The sequence below is a fragment of the Urocampus carinirostris genome, chromosome 10, assembly GCF_059441175.1.
Source record: "Urocampus carinirostris isolate Australia breed hairy pipefish chromosome 10, RoL_Ucar_1.0, whole genome shotgun sequence".
Lineage (NCBI taxonomy): Eukaryota > Metazoa > Chordata > Actinopteri > Syngnathiformes > Syngnathidae > Urocampus > Urocampus carinirostris.
In genome coordinates, this window is record NC_142358.1 from 11,764,193 (window position 1) to 11,791,398 (window position 27,206).

General features: G+C 37.3%; 1 protein-coding gene across 1 annotated transcript; it reads right to left on the reverse strand.

The window, feature by feature from the left end:
• samsn1a (SAM domain, SH3 domain and nuclear localisation signals 1a) lies at positions 1–27,206 on the reverse strand. The gene is made up of 15 exons (XM_088344928.1): positions 27,065–27,206; positions 24,922–25,089; positions 22,438–22,484; positions 20,980–21,020; positions 20,070–20,156; positions 19,741–19,835; positions 18,248–18,365; positions 16,084–16,484; positions 5,622–5,702; positions 4,400–4,528; positions 4,210–4,303; positions 3,504–3,655; positions 3,175–3,417; positions 2,941–3,088; positions 1–658 (listed from the first exon to the last, which is right to left on the reverse strand). The coding sequence occupies exons 1-15, from the start codon at positions 27,086–27,088 to the stop codon at positions 504–506; spliced, it is 1,983 nt and encodes a 660-aa protein (XP_088201054.1). The 5' UTR covers positions 27,089–27,206; the 3' UTR covers positions 1–503.

Consider the following 27,206-nt stretch of genomic DNA (forward strand, 5'->3'; position numbering starts at 1 on the left):
TAATAGGACAATTGACGGTCTTTATTAATATGTACAGAAATATTCACAATACAGTATCACATTATTCACACAAGAATATTTACCACCCTGCACAGTGTACAGAATGTGTACCATATATACAGCATAAGGCAATTTGGATTTTATATTGTATAAGGTTCACATTTCATATCGACAAAATCTTCAAACTATCACAGTATTCACACAAATTAAAAAAAAATGTCATCTTGAAAGTATGTTAATGAGTTTTTGATGAAATGATGAATAAAGTAGGAGAAATACTTGTTCTGAATTAAATAAATACAAGAATCAAATGTTCACAAAATAACTACCTGAATTAGACCGTGATTGTTGTTGAAAATGTGAAAGTTGCTGCTCAGAATATTAATCAAACTCAAGCAAGACAATGTCGGGACATGTGTGTGTACAGCAACAAAGAGATTGCAAATACTGCAGATGTCCTTGATCTTGTTTGGTTTTTGTTTTATGAACAGATGAGAATAATGTTAGGAAACCACTGCATCTGTGAGATGCTCCGCATCGTCCTTGTTGTCTGAACACTCGGACGGGATAAAGCAACCCGAGTCCCTCGGGCAATCACTGTCTTCTTCCTGGGGACCGCCCGAAGATCTGGTCTCGTCCACAACTTTGACGTCGTCCCCTGTATGCACAAAAAAATTGACTTTTTCTTCATATGAAGCGCTATTTGTTAACGTTTCGTACATCTCCCACGGGGTTTGCGAAATACTATACGAATATACAAGGGCTGCAACAATTAGTCAACGTTTTCAAACATAAATCAATAATAGAAAAGAGTCGACAATTAATTTCATTGTCAACTATTGTCGCCAGACATGTATTTACGACGGAGAGAGGCAATTGGTATCAATCTCGGCGGCCTCTGGCTTCCTGTCATTCCACGCCAGACTGCTGCCAACGTACATGACTGCCCCATTTCCCGTAAAATAAAAGGCTTGTGTGAGACACGTCACGCATTTGGGTTCTCGTCCTAGTCCGGTTCCTGACACGGAGGTTTGTCTATGGATTTATGTCTCTACTGACTGAGCAGTGCCTCTGATTGTTTTTAGATTTTTATCTTAATTTTTGTACGAATACGCAGTATGTTAAAAATAATGTATTTTTCATTGTGTTTGTTTACTGGGTCTATTATCATTTTCCTCAAAATTAAATTAACTACAGGTTAAATTTAAGAATAATAATTATTATCAGATTTTTCGACTAATTGTTCCAATAGTCGGTAAGTAGTCGACTATTAAAATAGTTGTCGGTTCCACCCATAGAATGGTGTCGCATCAATACGAATGGCTGAAATTCCATTTTTTTGTGGAGGGGGGAAAAAATAAAACAAACCATCGACTTCTCTTTTTCCTAACACGCATGTAATACATTCAATTCTGTCTGGAAACTTAGGAAAGCTATTTTTACTTTCTGCTTTGAGACATCGGGGAAAGAATCACCTTTTGGCCTTCTCAGCACTTTCTATATGACTATCAGGAAGTCCATGCTGAAGAGGTCCTGTATGTCTTTTCTTATCTGGTACGTTATAATCGTAGGTGTGAAAAAAAAACATTTCCAGCTAACTGGGGGGAAATTAAGAAAGAATAACATGTTGTGATGGTGGCTTTTCTGCAGTTGCGAAGAAACTTTTTTTTGTACAGCAAAAATTCAAGTACTGTAGAAAAAAATAGTAAACCGTGAACTAAAACATTCTTGCTCGGGTAGCAGATATATTTCTCATTGTAAGTGTTATTTTTCTTGTTTTACCTCTACAGTGATCCTTTGATTACCTTGGGGGATAGGATTCAAAATATACCCTTGAAAGATGAAATCCCTGAAGTAGAAACCTTTATTTTTTAACAATTATTATATAATCAAACACTCTATTTTACACTGAAAGCAAACCATTTAACAGGCTCAAGCTTTTGTCAAACCCCAAAAACTATTGTATATAAATTTATGTATTTATTCATTTTTTTAACAAAGACCTACAGTAACGTTAAATATAATAAGCGGCTAGATTGTTTAACAAATCAAAATGCAGAACACAATGCAAATCCGTATAGTGGCAAAATTGAGAAAAGTAAAGCGCGTTATGGTGACGGATTAATGTATTGCCTTTGCATAGGATTTTAAGTATTCATATTTTATTACTTGACTCTAGTTTTGGAAATACGATTCTGCTAATGCATTTGCACTATTTTTCATTGCATTATTGTTCTGATGCACTTATAACGTATGCCTGTCTCTGAGCACTACCTTGTAAATATTTGCCTATTTATCCTGACATTCTCTTTCTTAAAATGTTATTTTTGTATAGCATGTTTATCATATTTTCAATGACTTAAATAAATTGGGAAGTTCTGCACATTTTCAGTGTGTTTGTTTTTACTGTAACAAACAACTTTTATTTGGTTTGCAGAACATAAAACAGAAAAAATATATATGTTAGTATTGTCACGGTTGCCATGGCGCCCAATTGGACCCGCCCGTGTGGCGCCAGCTGCGGCTCGTTGACTGATTGGCTTTCCGTCTATTTAAGTTCAGTGCTCTTACGCTTCCTTTGTCAGTCCGTCATCGGACCTGTTTCCTATTGGTATTTCCTGTCCAGTAGTTCCCGTTTATTCTGTCCTGTTTAATACCGGTTTCCAGTTTTGTTCCCGTCTAGTTTGTCCTGTTTAATTTTGATACCCTGTTTTGATATCAATCCTGTCTGTCCCGTCATGTCCGGCATCAACCCCATCTGTCCGATATCTGCTTGGACAATTGGTATCGATCTCGTCGACCTCTGGCTTCCTGTCATTCCACGCCAGACTGCTGCCTAACGTGCATGACTCCCCATTTTATCATTATTAATCAGTGGTAATGAACAATGCCACTTCATCAACTGGGAGTCGGGAGCAAAAAAATAATAATAATTCTGACCTTCCATGTATTGACACTGGGAGGCAGCAAGTAACTTGCTTCTGTGCTCGGGATCTTTTACGTTAAGCTCGATAAGGTGTTTCTCCTGCAGGTGAGCAAGGTCCTCAACTGTCTGGTAGCCGTTGAGAAGCAGGGCAGAGGCGTACTCCTGGAAAAGACAACCCTGTCAATTTATGTACTTGAACGCACAAGGAAAGACATTATTTGGATACTTTTCAATGCTGACACCCTCACCTCCAAATTGAGTCGCTCAAGCAACTCCAGCAGGGTCTTAGGCCGAGGTCTTTGGCACAGTTTCTGTTCTCGTATTTTAGGAGCTTCATCATCACCGTCGTTATCACCTTTTTCTTCAAGATCCTTTTCCTCTTCCACCAAAACGTCCACATAGATGAACTTAAAGATTCCCACTCTGTTGTTAAGCATGCCTGTCCAGATTCCCATTGGAGGCTTACTGATGATGCTGATAATGTCACCAGCCTGGAATATTAATATAAATGAGTCATTTGGGTCAGACTTGATTTTCTGAATTGGCACAAGCCCAGTGATGAAGACCTATGCTTTACCTTAAGCTTGAGGGAATCTGTGTCGTACGGGCTGGGGACAAAATCTGTGTGGACACGAGCTTTACCACAGAACTGACCCAGGTAGGAACCATCCTCCTCCAACTTAAGACTCTCCCTTTGACTGGAACCATTTGACTCACTGGTTATACCACCTGAGTTAATATTGTGAAAAAAAAACATTTTTTTTTGTAATTCTGCAGAACACTCGCCTTAAGTTTTTGCACATTTAGAATCAGAATTGTCTATATTGTCCATTTGTTCTTGATAAAAACATAGTGACCATTGTTTACAAAAAGAGTAGATGTGGCACTCTGGAATAAACATCTAATTAAAGGCTTTAAAGAAAAAAAAGATGAAAAAAATGAAAATAGGATAGATAGTGCTTTAAAATAGGTATCTTTTTTTTAATTCCAAGTGTAAATTTGTAATTTAATATATCAGGCGTGTTGATTCTGAGCAGTCCTGTTTGAACATTCCCGCATTACAAACGAAATTGGCATGCAACAGTCACCCAATAATATTAAGTTGACAATGGTCAAGGGAACAAGAAGTATTGCAGAAATACATAGAAAAAAATAAGTAAAATAATAAATATGACATGTTTAACTCAATGCAAGAAGGATATTTGGACTTAGACAGTAAGCATTGTCGAATCAGTTTTCTCTAAATTAGAACAAAATGTGATCATGTCATTTTGTTCACATACTTGAGGAACTTAGGCCACTGTAAAGACTCTCCAAGGAGTTGCTGGCCCTTCCTGAGTGTTTTACTGTTGCAGTTGTAATCTCCACGTCATCATTCTGTAACACAAAACAAATGGAATTGCAGCTCAATTTTTAACACAGACTAACTGTGTGGGTTTAAATAATTGTATGTTGCTGTTTAGGAAAGCTCACCGTCTCTTCAGAGAACGACTTGGCATGTTTTTTGCCCATTTTTCTGCGCATGGTTAGGGAGATGGCTTTCATTTTCTTTCCGATTCCAGCAGACTTGATTGGCTCCAGGCTATCACTTCCTTCATTAGGCTGTAAAAGTAGGTTTTGTAAAAGAAATATATAGTTATTTTACAGACTCTTTGGTCTACAATTAAACAATTAATGAGCTTGACTATTTATAGTTGTCCATGTATGGTTTTAAAAAAGGGGACTCGTGAGTATTACACAATATATGACAATATATCTATTTGAAATGAACATTAAGGTTTTTAGCTGTACTGTATTTCGGCTTCACACTGCTGTATTGGTGCTGCTAACTTTTCCTAGGATCTGGCATATATGCCAACCTTTGGACATTAAAAAGCTGTAGATTGTGCACTCTATTTTTATACGTGAAACACAATCCGTCTCAAAAATATTACAAAAAACAACAACATCATGTGCTGTTTAAACAGGAAGTGGTTAACTTTTACCAAAACAGAAATCTTATGCGATCGTTGGAGCGGTTTATTCACACACAAGGACTTACTCTCCCTTCAAAATAAAGTCATAGAATAGAATACTAGTTTCGAGTCAAGATTTTGTTGTTGTTGTTGTTAAATTTGAAAAAGCGACAGATTTGTTTTTCTTTTTAAAAAAAAGGCGTTTTTGAAGGGACAGTGTGTAATATTTAGCGCCTCCTGATGGAACAAAAAACTTGCCTCCAGGAGAAAAAAAAACATTGCTTTGAATGCTAAGCAAAAGTACACGAACTTTTTATTTATTTAACATAGTGGAATCCCTACCTCGAAGTCGCCGCCATGTTTTGCATCTTGCTGCTATGCTGTGCTCTTGGCACTGTTTTTCGTTTACATTTGACAATATTGTGGCATTTATTGGTCAAATATTACAAACTGGGCCTTTAAGGGGTAAAAAAAAACAGTAGTCTAACTCGTAAACCGGTATTGTCTGTGGGTATGATTTTGCGGCAAAATATTGGGGGTATCCCCAATGGGGTTCGTCATAGCTTTCAGCAACATATAGTCATTTTTGCACAACTAAACTCACGTAATGCAAACTTATTCATTTTTGGGGATAGACTTTGCGTCCAAGCGCATTCGTGATTGAATTGGTGGCAGTGTCGAGCCCTGATACATTAAAAATTGGTTTTGCCCATCCACACTGAAACGTAAAATCCACAAACCATATTCGTTTCACCCTCCTCGGGTTTTGTTGGTGACGGATTATGTCTGTGACCTTCAAACCTTCCAAAGCTTGTGGACCGCTGTGGAGAACATTTAATATTATTAGTTTAATGAGGTGGTTTTCAACCAGTGTGCTGTGACAGCTTTTCCAGTGTGCTGCAGGAAATTGCCCAAACGTATCTTCACAAAAAAAGTATGCTCTTTTTCAGTATTTCCGCTTTCTTCCATTTATCATCCGAGTAACTAACATACATCTATATCAGTAGGTGACAGCAGATAACTATTTTTTTTCTTTTTATTTACTATTTATCTGCTGATGAGGTGGAACAGGGAAATATATATAAGTACCTTGTTTCAAGAAACTGTTTATGATTACACTGCAGAAAAATTGTAAAATAAATCAAATTATGTAAAATCTTACAATTAATTTAGCTGATTTTCTCATCCAAAATGAAAATCACAAAAAAGTTAGAGCCTAGTGTAAAAAAATGTTTGAGAAATCAAAATAAAGATATAGAAAAATAGTTCAAAGCATGGGTTAGGGAAACTTTTTGACCCCAAAAGCCATCAAAGCAAAATTATTTTGAATTTTTTTTTCGAGCGAGCCACACCGTAAACCCGCTCTCCACACAAAAGCTAATTTTTCATCACATTTTATTTCACTGTGTGATGTTTACTGATTTGGCCGGATCTATGAAATAATAATGTCAGAGCATGTGTCTCATATCAATATAAATTGCCACTTAAAATTAGTCTACCTCCCATTGTTAAATAAGAGTGTTGAAGCTAATTTTAAAAGCCAATTTTGCCCTAAATGATTGTTTCAAAACAAGGTGCAAGCAAAGTTATTTAGTAAAAATGTCACAAAATACTGCAAACAGGATACTAAAGTATTTCCCCTCAGTGCAGATGGCGCTGAGTGAGGAGAAAGAGTGCATGCGCCCTGTGTATAGCTTCCATTCCTACCACTCACCCAATCAAATTGCTCTTGGGTAAAAAGTTTGTTTTGGGTCAAAGCTTTTTGAGTGTTTTTTTTATTATACAGCACCTCAACAATTAACATGGATTGTTTACTGAGCTTCCATATAAAGGATTATTTAGCAATTTACAGCCACAACAGGGTCTGGTGGGGTGACATCCTGACTGTACACTGTCGTTAAAATTGTGTCCTATATATATTGGACCAGACCCATTCTGTATCAATATAGTCCCAGCTTTGCATGTGTGACGATTGGCACTGCACACATCAATACACTGTATTAAATAGTTGCACAAGTTCACTTTTATCTCTGAGCCATATGTACCTATGAAAAGAGCCATAGGTCCCCAACCCCTGGGTGAAAGCATAGTAACATCCAAAACTAAGCCAAAGTTATTGACAAAAAAAGAATAACATATTATCTCCTGAGCTCAGTGACAACAAATGATAAGAAAAACGATTATACTGTTAATTTAGGCTACATCATCATTTAAAAAAAAAAAAAAAAAAAAGTTGTTGAGTTGAACCCTTTCTAATATTTTGAGACTCAAGGGTCACGATACAAACCCACAAAATCAGCCCCAAGTTTTCAATTCTGCCTATGTTTTGAATTTTCCTAACCTGCGTAGATTTACCTAATGTTTTACCAGGTGAGTGCATGTTAAATAACACATTTTCGTGACGAGTATTAATGAATTATCTAACTCAAACAACAACAGAGGTAAGCCATTATGCACTCATGCTTGCTTCCCCTTTGTCTACGTCTTTTAATAATTCTTTTTTTCAGCCTCAATTTTCAATAAAGCTAATGTCATCATAATTCCTCCCAAACCCTCAGTCATCTGTACAACAAAGCAGCGAATAATTATATAAATCAAGTAATCCCTGCGAAAATCCTGGGTTAAATTTGAGCTGCCGCTCCTCGATGGTCTACAGAGGACTGACATACAGTAATTCCAGGATGGGCTAAACAACGTCATTCACCGTCCAAAATATAAACAGGCCAGTTGGAGGGTTTAGGTTTAAAGCTGTCACCATATTTTTAATCTAATTTACGGATTATGGTGTACAAAAGCGAGAGTATTAAAATGCTAGAGATTCTTTTTCTTTTTTTAAGTTATGTTTGGAATTTTTTTAAAGGCCACACTTGATATTTCAGTGTGCATTTCATAGAAAATATCACTTCTTACCTTTGGTTTACTGTTCTTGGTTTTATCAGAGACATTGGAAGCTGCCCTTTGTAACATCTTCTCTATTCTGCACTTAAATCAAGTATTTCTTTCTTTTTGGTCTGCTGACTCTCAAGTGCGAACTGAGGCTGGATGGCTGAGTGTCTGACTAGCTTGCCTCACACAGGATGTGAAGCAATCGACTTTGTGTCTGTCGTTGCAGAATCACTTTTGAAAGGGGAAAATTAAGGCTTTGTGGCACGGCTCGAAGAAAAACTCGGTCATTTTGTTTAGTTTTGAATTGAAATAACACTTGAGGTGAATATGACATTAGATCACACTACCCCGATTTTAGCTAACCTGCATTGGCTCTGTGTTAACTTAAGATGTGATTTTAAGGTTATGTTGGTATTATACAAAATCATGCATGGACTTGCTCCATCATATCTTTCAGATTTAATTTCCCCCATATGTTCTGGTACGGAGCCTTTGCTCTGAAAATGCTGGTCTACTAGTGATCCCAAGAGCCAAGAAGAGATCCGCAGGTTTGAGAGCGTTCTCCAATCAGGCCCCCGTGCTGTGGAATACTCTGCTCCCTGAGATTTGATCTGCAACCTCAGTGGAACTGTTTAAATATAGGCTTAAAACACACTCCTATTTTATAGCTTTTGAATAACCTATATTTTATGTTGAAAATATCTGTGTATTATTTTTTATTGCAACATCCATTGCAGCCTGGTCATCCTGGAAGGGGAATTACCTCATGTGCGGTCCCTTCTCAAGGTTTCTTCATTTTCCTCATGTTGAAGTTTGTGAGTTTTTCCTTGCCCTTAGATCAGGGGATGGTGTAATAATAGTCTGGAATTTTCAATAATCTGACGTCTGTGCAGCCATCTGAGACTCTTTGTGATTAAGGGCTATACAAATAAACATGACTTGACTTGACATTAAAAATGCATTGTTTTGTTTTGTAATGTTGTAGTTGTACTTTGGCTTGCTCCAATAATGGTATTTCTTCTTTTTTCTAGTTTGAAAAATGATTGAAACATTCTCCCTCAGTCCCCTTCCACATGTCGAGCGAGTTATTTTGGTCTATTCCTAGCATTTTTATTAGATTAGACCTTAGACTAGTTTCCAGTTAGAAAATACACAAAGACAAAATTTGGTTATCCTATTATTTGAATACTAGATTTATCTGAATTGTCTAGTGCAGGGGTCTCCAACGTGGTTCATGTGGGAACCAGGTAGCCCCCTGAGACCACTTGAGTAGCCCATTGACTGGTTATGAAATTAAATCGCTTAGACTATTTTAACCTCTAATGAATAACACCTAGTAATTACATGCTATTTTAGAAATGCTTTTCAAACTGGTAGCCCTTTGCGCTAATCAGTTATAAAAAAAGAAGCTTTCTCTTCCAAAGAGGTTGGCAACCCCTATGTAGTGGAACCGGAAATGAGTGCTAAAAAGCACAAGGATGAATATAAACTAGGGAAAACTCAAAGTAACCATAGCGCAACTAACCATTACACCCAGCCTTTTGCAAGGTTTTTGGGTACCCGTAGCAGCAAGATTGCAGACAATTATGTCAGCTCCCCTAGGCGAGGCTCATAAGATGTTGAGTGCAAATATCTCAACCTACGAGTATTTAAAAAAAAAATACAGTAATAGGTCATGTATTTTTTCTTGTCATTCAAATCAATATTGTTTTTTTATTGATTAATTTCTTTTTTTTTAACCAGCAGTTGACACTAAATAAAACACACAACGGTGTTTTACAATTTTCCTGAAACATTTTAAAAAGTAGTTAAAATTGCTACAACATACTTATGGTCAACTGTGATTGTTGTTTAGCTGTCAAATGTTCTTGTTACTAATTATTTTAAAATTAGACCAATTCAAATCTTGACTAATACTTTGGACGTCTCAAATAAACTATGTTTAAACATTCGATTCAAATATGGCTCAACCTCTTCATGTCTTTATTTAGTGCAAAATTTACTTGGTAGATGTCATCACAGCCCTGATTGTCTGACCCTAGAGGTCAAAGCTTTATGTGGTTGTTTGACATCTTTCCCAACTTAAGACCCTTGCTGATGACGATGGCCAGTGAGCACGTGCCCTATCTTTGCCACGTTTTCTTAAGATTAATGTGATTTACGAGGCGATTGTTTACAATGAGAAGGATGATCCCAGAGATAGATGACAAGATCCCTATAGGAGCTATAGTGTCAATGGTCCTTAAAGATTAAGAACTGTGCTGCTTAAGGGGCTTTTACAGAACTGTGGTTTTCATCTAGAAACCAGCTTTTTAGTTGGATATTGAATATAAAATATTGAGGCCAATGTGTGTGAACTGTGTAGATGTGGGTGGTTGCTTATCTATGGTTGGAAATTTTTCTCATAAGGGTATGCTGGTGACGGAAACGCTAAGCAATGTATATTTTTTTTACCTTGAAAGCATAGTAAATCTTCCACTGAATTAAACCATAGTCAACTAAGTCGGTTATCTAGGTGATGCGAAACCCCTTGTTTTGAACGATACGCATAATATCACAGAAACTGTAATTTTGAGTTATTCTAAATAGCTAAGATAAACAAATGACGAAGAAGAGTGATCAAAACCATTGTAAACACAACTCCTGCTTTGTGGGTCAACGAGAAAAAAATGAGATACTTGTACTGTAATCTGGATTGACAGGAATTTGTAGTTGATTACAAAGGCAGGGATTAGAAAACCATTTTGTCTTTAGAATTCAATTTTTAACAATTGCGCGATTGAACTCCTGTAATAATCCACCAGGGATACCAGCTCGTGGGTGTTTTTCCACTATTAAAGCCCTTGAGTGCCTCATACGATCAGCAAAGAAAAGAGTATCCAACGAGTCAAAATGAATTTCAACACAACAAAGTTACCACTTCAAGCATCAGCACTTCCTCAAAAGCAAAGCCCAGCATTGGGAAATTAATAAATAAAGTTTAAATCATCTAGAATCATGTCACTTCAACACCAAAAAAGAGATGGTGTAAGGATTTAGATTTTATTTTTTTACTGCTTTCATATGTGAAAACATTTCCCTGCTTCACAACAACAAAGCAAGCTACTTAGCTCCGTCTTATAAAAATTGATGATGGACAGATTTTTATAAAGATGCCTCTAAAAAATCACACGAAGACTTTCAGGGGTTGTTATCGTATCATTCTGGAGAATGTATGCCATACCTCGATTTTCTATATAACTCATTCACTACTACTGACATTTATAGCGGTCAATTATTTCGTTATTCCTCGTTTGGCAGGGAGGAGGTTAAATTTATTATTTAAATGGGGGCAGGTTTAAACACCCCTTACCCCACATTTACTCCAAATTTCTTTTGTCGAAGTCTGAGCTGGAATCTAACGATATGATTTTTTTTTTCTCATATTGTGTTCAGTTATTTCCTTGTATTTGTCTTCCTTGTCATTGCTCAAACAAATTTTACCTTGCATTTGTTTTTTTTTAGTCATTGGTTTCTAGAACAAGGGTGGGCAAACTTTTTAACTCGCGAGTAGGATTGGGGAAAAACGATCGTTTGATTTTTTTGTATCTGCTGATACAGAGTCTCAAATATTATACCTCGGACATACACATAAACGTATTCGATTCTTCTCATATGTATTTGCGAATTAATACGCAGACTTTTACAGTTGAATGTTATATTTCATGTTATATTTGTCTATAAATAGACTATTTCAATATGCAATAGGGCTAACCCAGAAGTGTTTTTTTTTTTCATTATTTTGCTAAATAAATGTAAGTGAAAATAAATAAAAAAAATAGCACGTGCCGAAAACTGTTATCAGCAGCGCCCAATCATGCAGTGTGCCCTGTCTCTCATTCAGAGCAATGTAAATTGACTGGCTTGGTGGCCCTCAAGTTGGGCAACAGTTACTGTTGTGGCAAATACACTTGCAAATGTAGAATGGATTTGCATACATGTGGAAATTTAGAAAGACTTGCTTACGTTTGTGGGAAAAGGTCGGGTAGACATCCTTGAAGATACTCTTGGCAGACATTAAGTTTCCTTGAAGATAGCGTGCAAGGGACGGGACGCTCTGTACTTGATACGTGATACAGGACCGCCTTTTGGGGTGTACTCAATCGAAGCCTAATCGTCACTACCAGCTTTAAATACATTGTCATGTTCCTAGCTCTGTGAGATCTTTATTGACGCATCAATAAAGTGACATCTCCCTCCATAACGAAGCGGGCTCCTGTCTATTTCTTTTATCCACTTATGAGAAGACTTTCTTTCGATTATCGGACCTCCAATTTCTACAACATTTGGCGCCGCAACGTGGATTGGCACTAATTAAATAAACAGAAAAGGGAAAAGACTTCTCAGTGGAACGGTCTCGAATGAGCGGTTGAGGTAAGGATAGTTTTTTTCTCTCCTTGTTTCAATTTGCTTGTCGAGATTCGTGGGGGGACGGGAGCCTGTGACGTCGGAGCTAAATTATGAAAATTCGTGCACGTGGGATTTTCCGTCTGTAGTCAGGCCCAAGTTCGGACGGATGAGATATGTAAACTGAGTTGAGATTTATTTTTTTTGTTTTGTCCCGGGAGTTCTGAGCTCAGAGAGTCCTGTTTGTTTTGGGACATAGGCTGCTTGAAAACCTGGATAAGAGGTTGCAGCGGCGTCGGTATTTGTATATTTATGATTGTCTTGAGATCTGTGTAAAGCTGTGATAAGACGTCGTCATTTGCTGAAGTGACAGTTCGAGAGTGGACGATCTATGTATGGTTAATACGGGGCATGTTTTATGTGTTTCCCTAGTCGATTGATGATTTGGGAGGGATATGTAACCTTGCACTTAGGAAAAAGTGTGGTGCATGGAACCTCGCCATTTTCTACAATCTAAAAGGTTATACCGGCGTTAGAAAAATGAGCAGTAATCAGATGTTGTATTATTAAGATATATTCGCATAGAAACAAGCGATACACAGAATGTGTGAGAATTGCTGACATGTTTTCAGTCTGGGAGATGTCTCATTCGGAAATGTTGGTGTGTGTGCCAGCTGGCGTTAATTGTGCGTGTGTCTCTCTGTCTGTGGATGTGTGTTCTGTTCGGTTCGGTTTCTCCCCCGCCCGCCTGAGTGAATGTGCGCGGGTGATTTATACTTAACTGTTTTTTGTTTTTTTGTGTTGTTTGGCGTTGGGAGGGGAGTTAAGGACGCATGGATGAATGATGGAGTGACTGCTTCTTGCTTTTTGTGGGTTATCCTGCCCCCACCCCACCCCCGTCTTTCCCCCGTCTTTCGCTCTGTGTGAGTTGAGCTCAACCGTGTATATTCCCGCCCCACCCCCGTCTTTCCCCCGTCTTTCGCTCCTTTACTGTATGAAAAAAAAAAAAAAGTGGAGGGATTACTTAATTCGTCAAGTGCTCCGTTTGCGTGTGGCCTTTTGATTTGTGGGATCTTGTTCCGATAAACGTGATAAGTATAGTTTGGGTAAATTGAGGAAACAATTTGGCAAGCATTTTCAAAAGACAATGAGGGGCAGATTACTCGATCTTGAGGAAGACCATGACAAATTTAAGAATTTAATTGCTTAGGTGATCTCTTCATGGTCATTTAACCTAGACTAAACATCCGAGTTTGTAAACATAACCGATTTAACAGGATTCAGAAGTCAGACGGACTGTTGAAAAGGGCTGAAGATGGCAAAAAACAAACAAAGACGTTCACTCATCCGTTGTCTGCGCCGCTTGTCTACAGCAGGGTCGTGGGGACACTGGAGCACATCCAGGCTGTCCTCAAACAGTGAGCAGGGGGCAATCTGAACTGATTGCAGCCAGTTTCGAGGAGAAAGAGGTAGACAACTGGGCACCAAGGTCAGTGTGGCACTGATAAAGTTCATGGCACATTCCTGCAGCGGATTGCGAGTGGAACGTCACGATGGACTGAGCCAGACGGCCAAGGCCGTCGACGAGGCGGTGATAACGAACAACACGAGTCTGCATTGAATCACGCTAGAATCTTGTTGATTGACGTAGTGTTTACAAATCTGAGGAATATTGATACGTTTGGATTGTGAATTATTTTATTTTTAACACAGAAATACTGCTAAAATTGTATTTTGAATCTGCTTTCCAGGAAAACGGTGATGTGTCTCCAGATGCAGGAGCATCAGGAGGATTATTAAGGAGAATAGGTAACAGGGGAATACCTTTGACTTTATATCAGATACAGGCCACGGTAGACGGAGAGAATAATAATAATAGGAGTAGTAGGAATAATAGGAGCAGTGCCATCAAAAGATCTAGGTGCGGGAACAGTAATTAGGTTTTTGATTAGAGAAGTTATTCCGCGATTTGGCATACCGTCAGAAATAAGCTCGGATAACATTTGTTCAAAAGGTCGTGAAGGGCATCTTACAAAAACTACACATTAAACAACGGTTCGGTGAGGTTTATCAACAAAGTCAAGGGATGGTGGAAAAGAGTAAATGGAATATTAAAATCAAAGATAAACAAGATCTTTGTGAGTACTAGGCTCGACTGAGGGGATGCGCTACAGTTAGCGCTGATGAGTTATCGCATGCAAACTCATTGGATCACGCATTTAACACCGCATGAAATGCTAACAGGCAGACCAGCACCGCATCTAGGAGGTCCCTATAAGGGGCCGCCACTTGAGCAACTACAAACTGAACTGAGAGACTGTATGGGACAATTGACGGCTGTCATCTACCGGCTGGTTAAGAGACAAGAGCCCAAGGTCGAACAACCATTTGAAAAGACGTCCCAGGGGATCTCGTCTACATCAAGGTTTCAACGAAAGTGGAACCATCCGAGGCGTGAGGGACCGTACACCGTCGTGAGGGCAACGCTGGCCGCAGTCCAGGTCGAGGGTAGCTCAACATGGTACCATCTGAACCGCGGTACCACGGCTCACGCTGCCACCGTCAACGAGACCAAGCAAGATCAACAGGGCAGTAACGTTAAAATTAGGTTATTTTCGATTCGCGTAAACTCTGTCCGTGTATTGATATCTATGATTTGTAATACTTTGCCACTACTCTGTATTGATTTTCAATTTTAATTTCCATTCAAAGTGGGAGTATAAACTCCCAAAAGGGAGGATAAGGTAACAGAAGAAAAAAAAAAAAAAAAAAAAGGGGGGATATGTTGTGGCAAATACACTTGCAAATGTAGAATGGATTTGCATACATGTGGAAATTTAGAAAGACTTGCTTACGTTTGTGGGAAAAGGTCGGGTAGACATCCTTGAAGATACTCTTGGCAGACATTAAGTTTCCTTGAAGATAGCGTGCAAGGGACGGGACGCTCTGTACTTGATACGTGATACAGGACCGCCTTTTGGGGTGTACTCAATCGAAGCCTAATCGTCACTACCAGCTTTAAATACATTGTCATGTTCCTAGCTCTGTGAGATCTTTATTGACGCATCAATAAAGTGACATCTCCCTCCATAACGAAGCGGGCTCCTGTCTATTTCTTTTATCCACTTATGAGAAGACTTTCTCTCGATTATCGGACCTCCAATTTCTACAACATTACAACAATTTTGTGTGAAATCCGATGTTTTTGTGAGATCGTTCACATTTCCAACTAAATGCGACTTCTATGCATCTCCTATGACTTTTACGCGTCTCTTGTTGGAGATAATTTCATTGCCGTCATATCCCGCTTGCAGGAAGAAGATGCGTGATGTCACACGCAACGCATTGTTAGCGGAAGTGCTCATGGATGCTAACGCAGTTGCGTATCTAGCAAATTGTGAGTTATTGTGCTACCTAAAGGAGAACAGAGTTGTTCCCCCCAAATATTAATTAAATCCAAAACCTTACTTTTCCTCCATTGAATGCTCTCCGTGTTTTTTGTCCGCATTTGTGTGTTGATTTTTACGCTGAGCAGCCGTCAGAGAATTCACGATTTTTAATTGAAGGTACGCAAGTGAAGGAAGCGGAAAAAGAAACTCCAACAAGTTTTTATCCGTGTGTTTTACTTTACTATCAATACTTAAATAAACCACGACAACATTTAGTTTTGCTACTGCTGTATTTTTGAATACATATACTTGTATACGCACACTTGTATGCTTGTCTGTGCTGTGCCTAAAATGCCCACCCTTGCATAAAATGCCCCCCCTAGCACAAACATTAACGAGATAGATTAAAAACCCTGACGGCCTGCATGAGGCCCCCAGGCCATAGTTTTTCCACCCCTGTTCTAGAACCACTTGTCATTGATCCTTCTGACCTAACCTTGTAAAACGTAAAAAGTATGAATACTGTTGTTATGAGACTTACATTGGGTCCTGACAGACCATAGTCAGTGGCAGACCGCGTCACCGTTGAAGAAATCTGAACTTTGCAGTTCATTCCTAATTTGCCGTCCTGTTGCATCTCGTTCTCACAAGGAAGGCTGAAGTCTTTGGTGTAAGGACCGTATCTGCAGCATTGATGCTGGAGGCTGCCCCACGCTAGACAGTTATCAGCTGGACTGCTCCAGCGCTGGTTGAAGTTGTAGTAGTGAGTTGGCGTCGCACCTCCTGGCAAGGTGAGCATTTCATTGCAACGGCCTGCAGTTGTGTTTTCATGAGTGGGAAGGGTTGAGGCCTTGTCCAGGTAAAATCCTCTGTCGAACCTGTAAGGAACCTCCAGGTAGTTTGGAGCTATTGGGGGGCTTGTGACTCCAGATGTGAGGTACTCTGAGGACAATATTAAAAATGTAAATTAGTATGTATGTAGTATGTTGGGATTTATGAGCATTCACAATTTGGTGCTCTAAACTAAAAAAAACACATACACCTTTTTCAGAGAAAATGGCTGCTTTAAGGGAGCTGTATGGAATTCGGAACTTTGTTCCTCTCTGCCGCCATCTCCTGGCTCAAGTCATCATTGCAACTATAGTTAGGTTGTTCATGATATGTATACAAATATGTGCATTTCTTAGACGCGCTTGAATATACTTGCACTACTCTACTTAACGGAGGCATTTTCTTACTTTCACCATTTCATGCTACTCTGACAACTACAAATAAAAAAAATAAAGAACTGTAGGGACGAGCAGGACGTCAACCTCAAGCACTCCCTCAGCCCCCTTTTTTCAAACCTAATGTGTTCCACCCTGAACAGCTCTGATGAACATAAGATAAAAGCAGATAGACACCGTGAAAAATAAAGCATAAGGGCTCTTTGAACAGTTGGCCGTTTTAAGGCATACTTAATAGAGAAAATATTTTTCTTTCAACTTTTGAAGTACACCTCAAATGACGCACCCATTTTTTTTATTTTACTGAAATTTTACACTTGTTTTTCTTGTAAAACTAGACAACTATTCCTTTAAAATAGCATCTTTGTTTGATATAATTGATGGCAAATCATTATGTATATGTATATATATATATATATATATATATATATATATATATATATATATATATATATATATATATGTATATATATATATATTAATATATGTATATATATATGTATATATATATATATATATATATATATATATATGTATATATATATATTAATATATGTATATATATATGTGTATATATATATATATATATATATATATATATATATTAATATACATATAATTTTTTTTTATTTTTTTTTTTCAACCATTTTTGAAGGGGCGTCGCTACTTCGCGGATTTTCACTTTTTGCAAGTGGTTTTGGTCCCCATTAACCGGGTATAAAAAATAATAATAATAAAATAAAATAATTAAAAAAAAAAAATTATATATATTCTTTTTAAGCATTTTTGAAGGGGCGTCGCTAGTTCGCGGATTTTCACTTTTCGCGGGTGGTTTTTGTCCCCATTAACCGCGATAACCGAGGGATTACTGTATATATATATATATATATATATATATATATATATATATATATATATATATAATTTCAAAGAGATGTACGAGCAAAAATCAGCCTTTTAAGAATTTTCTTCTATTAATCAACTGAAAAGTGCATATTATCGGACCACTAGATGTCGCTGCATTGTGAGATGCAACTAAAAATGATTACTAATAGCACAAGGAGTAATACAAACTAACAGAGACTCAAAGTGAACAGACTTCATCCTTTTTTTTCACAGCCTTTCGTGATAATTTTGTTTTCGGTACCCGTAGATTAGTAGCAAGATGATGGATAATCATGTTAGCTCCCATTAAGTAAGCCGCATGTAAAAACAAATTTCTCAACCTATGAGTATTTTAGTAGGTCACTTTAAGATGACAGTTCATGTTATTTTTCTTATTATTCAAATCAATTAATTTTCTACCTTAATGAGGTTCTTTTCATACTACCAGGAATTGACATATAGTACATAATTTCCCCTCAAAAATTGAGCAAATTTAAAAAAAATAATAATCCTTAAAATAACAAAAGTTTTCTTGCAATCTGGCAAGCATTTTTCTATTGTACTGAGTTCTGCTTTTGTATAAACTTGCTTTACCTGTAGTATTGGAACTCTTCTTTGCCCCTTCTTTCCCATTCTTTCCTGTTGATTTCTTTGCAGGTTTTTGCTTCTTTTTTGCTCTTTGTTTAGATTCTGTTGCAGGCCCTTTGGTGTGCTAAAAACAAGTGCAGACAGGAGAATGAATAAATAAAAACAACTAATTTTAGGGTTCTTTGTTTTGTTTTGTTCTTTTATCTGTGTAATAAATATATTGCTGCTGCTTATATTTGCCTTACTATTATAAGCTTTAGCGGGAATAGACGTGAGGTGACCTGCCACAGGGGCACTAAGCCCGTTTTCCTGCCCTGCCATGTGGCTCAGAGATTACATAGCCGTGCCACTCTTTGGGCCATCTGCACTGTATTAAAAAATCCAATCAGCATTTATGTTCAATTCCTCTGCTATTTATTTTCACCAGTGACCATAAAATAGTCCCAATCAATATGAACTTTCAACCTTCTAGAGATGAGTGTACATACAAATTGATATTGCTTTAGAAAATTCATTATAAAAAGAGAAGAGTATTAAGGTCATATTCTGCACTTGAATGTATAGCATAAAGAGGAGGCTAAAAACATTTTATTAATCCTTTACAGAAACCATGCCCAAGAAATATCAGTGAGCTAGGTAATCCTGAAATTGTGATGGGAATTTTAGCAGTCAACACTGTGATAAGTGAGATTGTTTGAATTAAACCTGTACACTTTTTATGAAATACCCAAGTAAAAGCATTTTGATATGATTAGGAATTTGTATGGTACAATGGATATTAAATTTCAGGTGAACCCATTTGTTGTCACAATGCAACCAACTGTGAGGCGATGCATTTTACTGAATTAAAAAATGTTGTCATTCATTAAAGCAGTGACGTGCATAAGGTGAGGCACAGCCCCACCTATCATCATGGAAATATAAGATAAAATATATATTAAATAGCTATATTTATTCAGTGTTAAAGTTCTTTTTAAATAGTGGGGAATTAGTTATTGGTGCTTTTATTCAAAAGGCGCAGCCACAGACTTCATTTTCAAGTTAGGACAAAAAAAGAAATTCTGCTACAATATAAATATATATTTCCATTTTGCTCTACCAAGCAAATTATTAATAAAATGTAGGTTTGTTTTTTGTAACTCTTACTATGCCTCACCAGACTCAAAATGCATTACATGTCACTGTATTAAACCAATGTAAAAGCAATGTTGTGTAAGTATTATCATAATAAGTTGGTGATTTTTGTGTTTAACAGACATGTAAGGTTATTGTTGCTAAAACTTCTTCTTGGAGGCTACTTAAGCCTTTGCATGAGGTGAGTTCATTGTGGGTTTTTAATGTTATTTGATTTTAGTAATTGCAAAGGTTTTCCTACTAAAGTCTACTGAGTGTTACTTAGAACAGAAGGCAGGAAAACATGGATGACCAATGTTAAATATTGGTTACTAGACACATCTTAGATTTAATAGGCTTGAAAAAAAAAAAGCTGAATATTTTACCGGTCGTGGAGAAATTCTGTCTTTTTTTTTGGTGCCTGGTTGAGGAGCTGATTTTCCTCCTTTGTTGTCCCCTCTGTGCTTTGTTGTCCTCATCTCTACAAAAAAGGATAAAATAAAGCATGAAACACGAATTTGGTACCTGGAGGACTATGCTCATTATGGTCATTACCAGCACTATTGCAGTTATCTTTTTATATTTCTAATTATTTCACATTGCAAAATTATGTGCACTTAATGAACAGTCTCTGAAGGGAAACGGGAGGATGAAAGCAGCCTGCTGCGGTTCAAAATGAGCATAGATCATCTTAACCGATTTATTCCCTATTTACCTTCATTGTGATGATTGGCGAAGTGGACTAAATCTTCTGGGCTTTTGGTAGATTTCCAAACTGCCGCATTACAAGCAACGTCATCCGCTGAGCAGGGGGGAACAAATCACAAATATTGAGGATTTTAGTTGGAAAGTCAGGGTGAATTGAGTGTAATCAGAAGCAGAAAAAGCCAATGGAGTAGGTCAGTGCTAAGTTCAATCAAATCAGTAGAACATCTCTGGTTGACTACAAAAGTGCTTTACACATTAGAACCGGGTCTCAAACTTGAAGCCCATAGACCACCAATGTCAATAGTTTGAGACCCTCACCTGAATATAAAAGTTTAATGTTAGTGTGGCCCGTGCGGGTTTCATATGTATGTTACCTCCAAGGTAATTTGTTAAGTAGGGCTCGAAATGAGGAACAATTCACTCACAAATGCAGCTAACAATTACAGTGCATGCAGGATTAAAAAAAAAAAAAAAAACATTAACTCCCAAAACACCACCTTCCTCCGCGGTGTGCTTTAAACGCATTGTTGGAAAGTCATTGTACTTGGCTTCCTGTTCTAATTGAAAGCATGCGAGAGAGAGAGAGAGAGAGAGAGAGAGGGAGAGAGAGAGGGAGAGAGAGAGAGAGAGAGCGAGAGAGAGAGAGAGAGAGAGAGAGGGAGAGAGAGAGGGAGAGAGAGAGAGAGAGCGAGAGAGAGAGAGAGAGAGAGAGAGAGAGACCTTCTTTTGCATAGAATACAAATATTTGAGATTAGAGGAATGTTTTTATTTTAAAGAAAACCCGATGCAGCCCCACTTATCCAGACCCAAAATCCAAAAGACCCTAAGTAAAATAAATTTTAGGACGCCTGCATTAGAAGCTATGTAATTACTAATATATATAAATACATATATACATTCGTTTTGATTTGACTCACCCAATAATTCGTTGTCGGATGCGGATTTGGAGACTTGTGTTCTGAAAGCATAATTTACAGAACCATTTATATTTATTCACCTCAACTTTATTTATACATCCCTTTAAAACATTCACAGCAGAAGACAAATTGCTGTGAACAAGTGACACATAGTTTTCCAAAAAACCTAAATAGAACATAAAACAATGAAAAGACGTGAAAAGAACAAACATACAGTAACTACATAATAAAACAGGGAAGAAGTCTCATGGTGGGTCAAAAGCCACGGAATGAAATGGGTTTTAAGACAAGTTTTAAAATGAACAGTGAGAGAGTCTATCTGTTCTGCAATGGTAAATTGTTCCTAAGTTTGGGAGCAGCAATAGAAAATGCCTCTATTCCCTCTAAGCTTCCCCTTAGACCTCGATACCTCCAGCAGCATCTGATCGGCCGACCTGAGGCACTGAGCAGGAGCATGACATTTAAATGTTTAAAAGAAATAAAATAATGTTGAAATGAATCCTGAAATGCACGGGAAGCCAGTGAAGGGAAGCCAGAACCGGTGTAATTTGCCACTTCTTATGTGTGCCAGTTAAAAGCCAAGGAGCAGCATTTTGGGCCCGCTGTAGGAGTGAAATGAAAGACTAGCTGATTCCATAATACAATGCATTGCAAAAGTCAGGCGGTTTGTGATGAAGGCATGAATCATAATATCAAAATGCTCACGCGTGACAAAGGGCCTCACTTTTGCTAACTGCCTTTGATGGAAGATGCTTAATGTCCCTACTGCACTTATTTGTTGATCTAGTTTAAAATCACTGTCCGTCTTAAAGCCCAGGTTAAGAACAGTTGACTTCACATATAGTGCCAAAGGGGCCAAGTCTATGTTTTACTTACGTGATTTACATAAATTCTCACTAATTTCAATTCAGATTAAAATACAACCTCATTTTTATCACATGGCCTTAAAAAGGCCAACATGAAGGAAATGAAGGTGTATTGAGAGTATGGGGACTAAGTAGGTGGTCTTTCAATCCGCTTAGTTTAACTATCCCAAAGCCATAATCTGATTAATCTATATTCTGCATTACCCAGACCACGAAAAGCTAAATCTTTATAACATCTGCAATCCCCAAAGTCTCTTTCCATCAAGCTGTCCGCTTCCTTAAGGCCTCTTGCAGACGGGTGACGGATGAATGTAGAGATTTTGCGTTGCTTATTAAGAGTCGGTTTGCTTTACTCTTAGAACGATTAGCAGCAAAATAACGTAAACATGGAGCATTTCAAGCAATGTTTTGGTTTGCATGTTTGCATCCCAGAATAAAAAACACATAGCCACGAGAACTGCGTGCCAGCCTGGATTACTAAGTATTTATAATGCAAATTGGGCCAGCTCATACAACAGAAATATGCCAGACATTTTACTGTATGAGTAAAATCCCTTATATTTTATGTTCTCTGTAGGAATCAAAAGCTTACCTTATTTTATTCTTGTGAGTTTTCTTGCCTGGCCTCAGTGTTGTTTCCTTGTTTAAAAAAAAAAACATGACATAATTATTCTTACCAAGTATTGCAGGAGTTCGATGTTATACTGCTTAGTAGGTTCAACAACCAATCGATTAATCAGGAACTAATTTAAAGGTGATTACAATGGATTCGTTCCATATTTTTTATTGTTCTCCGAGAGGGAAAATCAATTATTTTGTTTTTAATGGTAAATAGTCAGCATTTATATAACGGTTTTCAAGTCAATGAAGACCTCCCAAAGCGCTTTACAATGTGCTTCACAATTACCCATTCACACACACTCACACACCAATAGGGAGTCAGCCATGCAAGGCGCCTACCTGCTTATTGGGGGCATTAGGGATTCAGTGTCTTGCCCAAGGACACTTCGACATATAACAGGGAGGAACTGGGAATCTAACCTCCGAGATCAGCTCTAATGCCTTCTCACTTGTCATTTGTGGCACTGGTAGTCTATAGGTTAAGTTTTGGCACTCTCACTGCCACTTTTAAAGTCGGATTCTTGCTGGGATATTGATCAGCAATCAAACATTTATTTAACAGTATGATGAAAGCTAAGGAGAATTTCATTTATGTTCCAAAGATTTGGTAAGACCAAATGTGTGTGTGTTTTTTTTTTAACAAATATAAAATGAGAAAATCGAAAAATACAATTTTTAGAGTCTTGTTAAATGTGGCAGAATGTTTGTACGCTAGTGCATTCTTTTTAGATTAGCAATAACTATGAACAGTTTTTTTAAATGTTTGACATATTGATGGTCAAAATCATACAATATTTTTTGTTGAGTTTTCTCTCATATTATTTGGAAATTGTGTGCTGTTTTAGGATTCAGAAATTGAAATGAAAATGCCTTAAGTATATACAAATCTTCCGTTCAAGAGAAAATGTGTATTATTTAGCACCTCTTGGAAAAAAAACATTGATTTTAATAATAAACAAAAATGCATGAGCGGTCATACAATGTGTATTATTTAAAATGCTTATAGGTCTAAAGATTTGCATTCATTTTACATAGCATGAGTCTCACGTACAGGGAGCTGACATAATTGTTGGCCATCTTTATAATTTATTGTTGTCTTTATTTATTACCTGGTTAATTCAATTTGCCACTCTTAGAAAATAAATACAATGACAGATATTGATCATGAGCTGTAACGTTTTTATTAATATTTTAGTTTAAATGTTTTAGTCATTGCCTTCTTGCAATGATAATAAACACACCCCATTAATGAAATTCAGTTATCATGTGGATCACAGAATTTATTAAAACTCGAATCAAATTCTAATCAACTGTATTTGTGAAGCACTCATCAGCAAATGAATTGACACTCAAAGTTCTGTATAAAAAAAATCAGTGTACAATAACACAATAAAATCCCCTCCTTTTTCCCCACACAACAACCCGGAAAACGTAATACACATTTAATAACTAAAATAAAAACAAAAAATAATAATACAAGAAATGATGTATAATTATGGAAAGGTACGGACTAACCAAGTATTAATCGAATCCAATACCTCACTTTCCCTCCATTGAATGCCATCTTTGTTTTTGTGTGCAATGATGTTTTGATTTCTACACTACGTGGAAGATAATGGAAACCAAGCAGCTGTGAAGAAATTGAAGATCCATGAATCAAAGGTTCGCAAGTGGAGGAAGCTGAAAAACGAACTCCGACAAGTTTTTATCTGTGTGTTTTATTTTGTAATCAATACTTAAATAAACCACAACCAAACTCTATTTTCCTACCGCCGTATTATTAAATACACACATTAGTATGCTTGCTTCTTTGTGTTGTAAGGTGGTGTCGAGCCGAAAAATGCCTCCCGGCCTTCATGAAATGTACCCCGTCGTCTTTGTATTTAATGTTTGGGGGAATGGAATAGAACAGTAAATCCCGAAGCGTATGCACCTTGTATGCGCGAAGGGTGACATTCCAAGCAAGCAGAGGGCACCCGCGCCCTATCGTTCAGTGCGCCCTGTGTAATGTTAAATACAGAATTACAACCAGCTACGGAGACTGTGCCTTTTGACAATGTGCGCCCTATGGTTGTGAAAATATGGTAATAAAAGCAAAACAGACAGATAAGATGGCCCAAATTCGTTAATACATTTAAAAACAAGCTAAAAAAACCTTAGAACCTATAGGCTCTTTATTATGTAACCCTAGAACCTATAATTTCTTCTCCCAAATGTGGTTCATTATCCAATAAAGGGTTTCAAGCAAACCACATGCAGGTTTAGATTGTTGGGATTATAATTTCATAATTAGATTTTTTATTATGTGATTCAATCTGATGAATGCGTCCTTTCTCATCAGTTCCTCCTACAGGTTGTTCCCTCACTTCCCTTTTTTTGGTAAACCACAAATAAATTCCTCCGAGCTCATGTACCAAACTTTTCAAGATTCCAACCCTATTTGAATGCCTCTCACCATTGAAATAGACCTGCCAGAACCCCTCCACCTCATGTTGTCGTCCAGTAAGAGTGCCGGGCTGCACGAGCGGCTGCATTGGCGGCTGCAGGAGCGGCTCGGTACGGGTTGAGGGGGGCTGTCCCCAGAGGTCTGCACAGCCTCATACAGGCTGTCCAGTGAACCCTCCTGGTAACATAAACACAGATTTCAAACATTTTGGAAAAGACTCAATGGCAAGCAAGGAATCATTTATTTGAGTACTCTGGCATGTTTGGTAGACACGTTTGAGCCGTTTTAATGATTACCAACCCCTAACACGAATTTTTGAATGCCACAAAATACACAGGGGAGCTTTAGGCTAGCTTTGAAATCAAATAGACTAATCAAATCATTATTTTGTGCAACGAAGCTCCTACAAAACCATAGTAAGCATAATACAGCAAGACCCCTAAGTCACATTATCTATACATTCATTTTAGATACTGCTTATCCTCTTTACAAGAGTGCTTCGATCAGTTAAAAGTTCGAACTTTAGATTTCAGTTCACCAAGAATCAATTGTTATAATAGTGTTTTGGATTCGTATATATTTATATCTCTAGCACATTGGTGGGCAAAGTAAGGCTTGAGGACAACATACCGAAAGGCTTTTTAATTTAGCCCGCCAAATAAAAAATATATATAAATGTTAAAAAAGTATTACTAGGAAAAACATTTACTGTGCCTCTCTATTCCCCAGTGTTTCGTGATGCATTCATTTATACTACGTTTAAAGCCCAAAATGGGAACGTTGTCTACAATTTTCTGTAGTTTATATTTTTTTTACCATATATTTTATTTATCAAGATATTCAACACATTTCTTGCAAAAATATTAAACACTTCTGAACCAATCTCATTGTGTTTTGAATATTATCAAATAGTGCTTTAAAAAGGGACATCATATCCGTTACTTTGCCTTAATCAGGATCGTTTGTGAGCCAATTTGATGAAACGGTGTATTTAAAAAAAATTAGATGTTTGCCTGAATATTTATTCATATGTCATGCAGAACTGCTTCTTGTATTAACGTCATTTCTCAATGAAAAGGGATAGATATTTGGAGAAGAAGAAAAAAACGTGTCTAATTATGGTGGGTTCATTATTGGTCTACAGTTAACAGTGAATTTAAAAAATAAACGTCCAAACTAACTTCATTGTGTATTGTTATTCCAAAATCAATTTCTGTATAGCTTATCCTTTTTCTTCATGTACTGGCGAGGTATCTGATTCGAGACTCTGTGTCAGCAGGTCCAAAAAATCAAATCTCGTTACCCTGGCCCTCTTCTTAAATGTTTTTAACGTAATGCGGGCAGCAGTTTAAAAAGTTTGCTCACCGCTGGCTTTTTTTTTTAATGCCAAATATCATATACTACTATACTGCCAGATTTACTTTAGTTTTGTCATGTTTACAGTTGATAAATACTTAACATTATATCCTGTGGAAAATGCATTCTGAACAACTTAGCTCAACCAGTGGTAGGGAGTAACAGTAAACATCAAGAATCAAATCATATTGAGGATTAGATCCTTCATGGTTGTCTGTATATTAATGCCAATGCTGCTCCAAAGCTCTGCTGTCATAATAGATTGAAAATCATCTCAAAATCCCTTGACTGCGGATTACTAATACAGTATATTTGGCTCCTTCACATTCCTTCTAGGAAGTTAACCAGTTTCACCTCACCCACTTTATAACAAAGTCCCTTTAGAGATGATAATACGTTCTAAAGCAATGTGATAACTCATTGCTATGGATCCAAACCAGGGTAATCATTGCTTTTATGTGTCTCACTTAATATTATATGTATGTCATATTGAAATCACTTTCAATTCTTATAGTGCACGTGATGTAGGGGAAAACAATTAAGCTAAAGGTTAAAAAGTAATCCTCATTGCTGGTGCACAATCTCAAGATGAGAGCAGTCACATGTACGCTTGCACAATATTACCGGTTAACCCATCTCTGTGGCTATTTGTTATAGATGAGGGTGAACAAGAGTTGTGTTTCATATTACACACTACCGATTGAATTATATCGTGTTAAAATCACCCTGTTAAATAGTCTGAATGTAATATTAATAACAAAAATGGAAAATAAAAACAGCATTGTTAATTTCTTACCAAAGAGAAGCAGAAAAGGTTCATGTTGCGTCCTGATGGCAGTGAACAAACAGCGAGAGCGTCGCAGGGACTACAGCCCACTCGGTTTGAGTCCAGACTGGGTGGCCGGCTGCTGTCTTGACAGATTAATACTGCAGTGAAA

What these genes read in the sequence shown, in the direction of transcription:
- samsn1a (XM_088344928.1), bottom strand. Translation starts at nt 27,088, where the DNA reads ATGAACCTTTTCTGCTTCTCTTTG. An exon ending in CTGGCAGGTCTATTTCAATG is followed by an intron (nt 22,485 to 24,921) that starts GTGAGAGGCATT and finishes TTTTTAAACAAG; the next exon opens with GAAACAACACTGAGGCCAGG. An exon ending in CAGATTCCCTCAAGCTTAAG is followed by an intron (nt 3,418 to 3,503) that starts GTAAAGCATAGG and finishes TTAATATTCCAG; the next exon opens with GCTGGTGACATTATCAGCAT.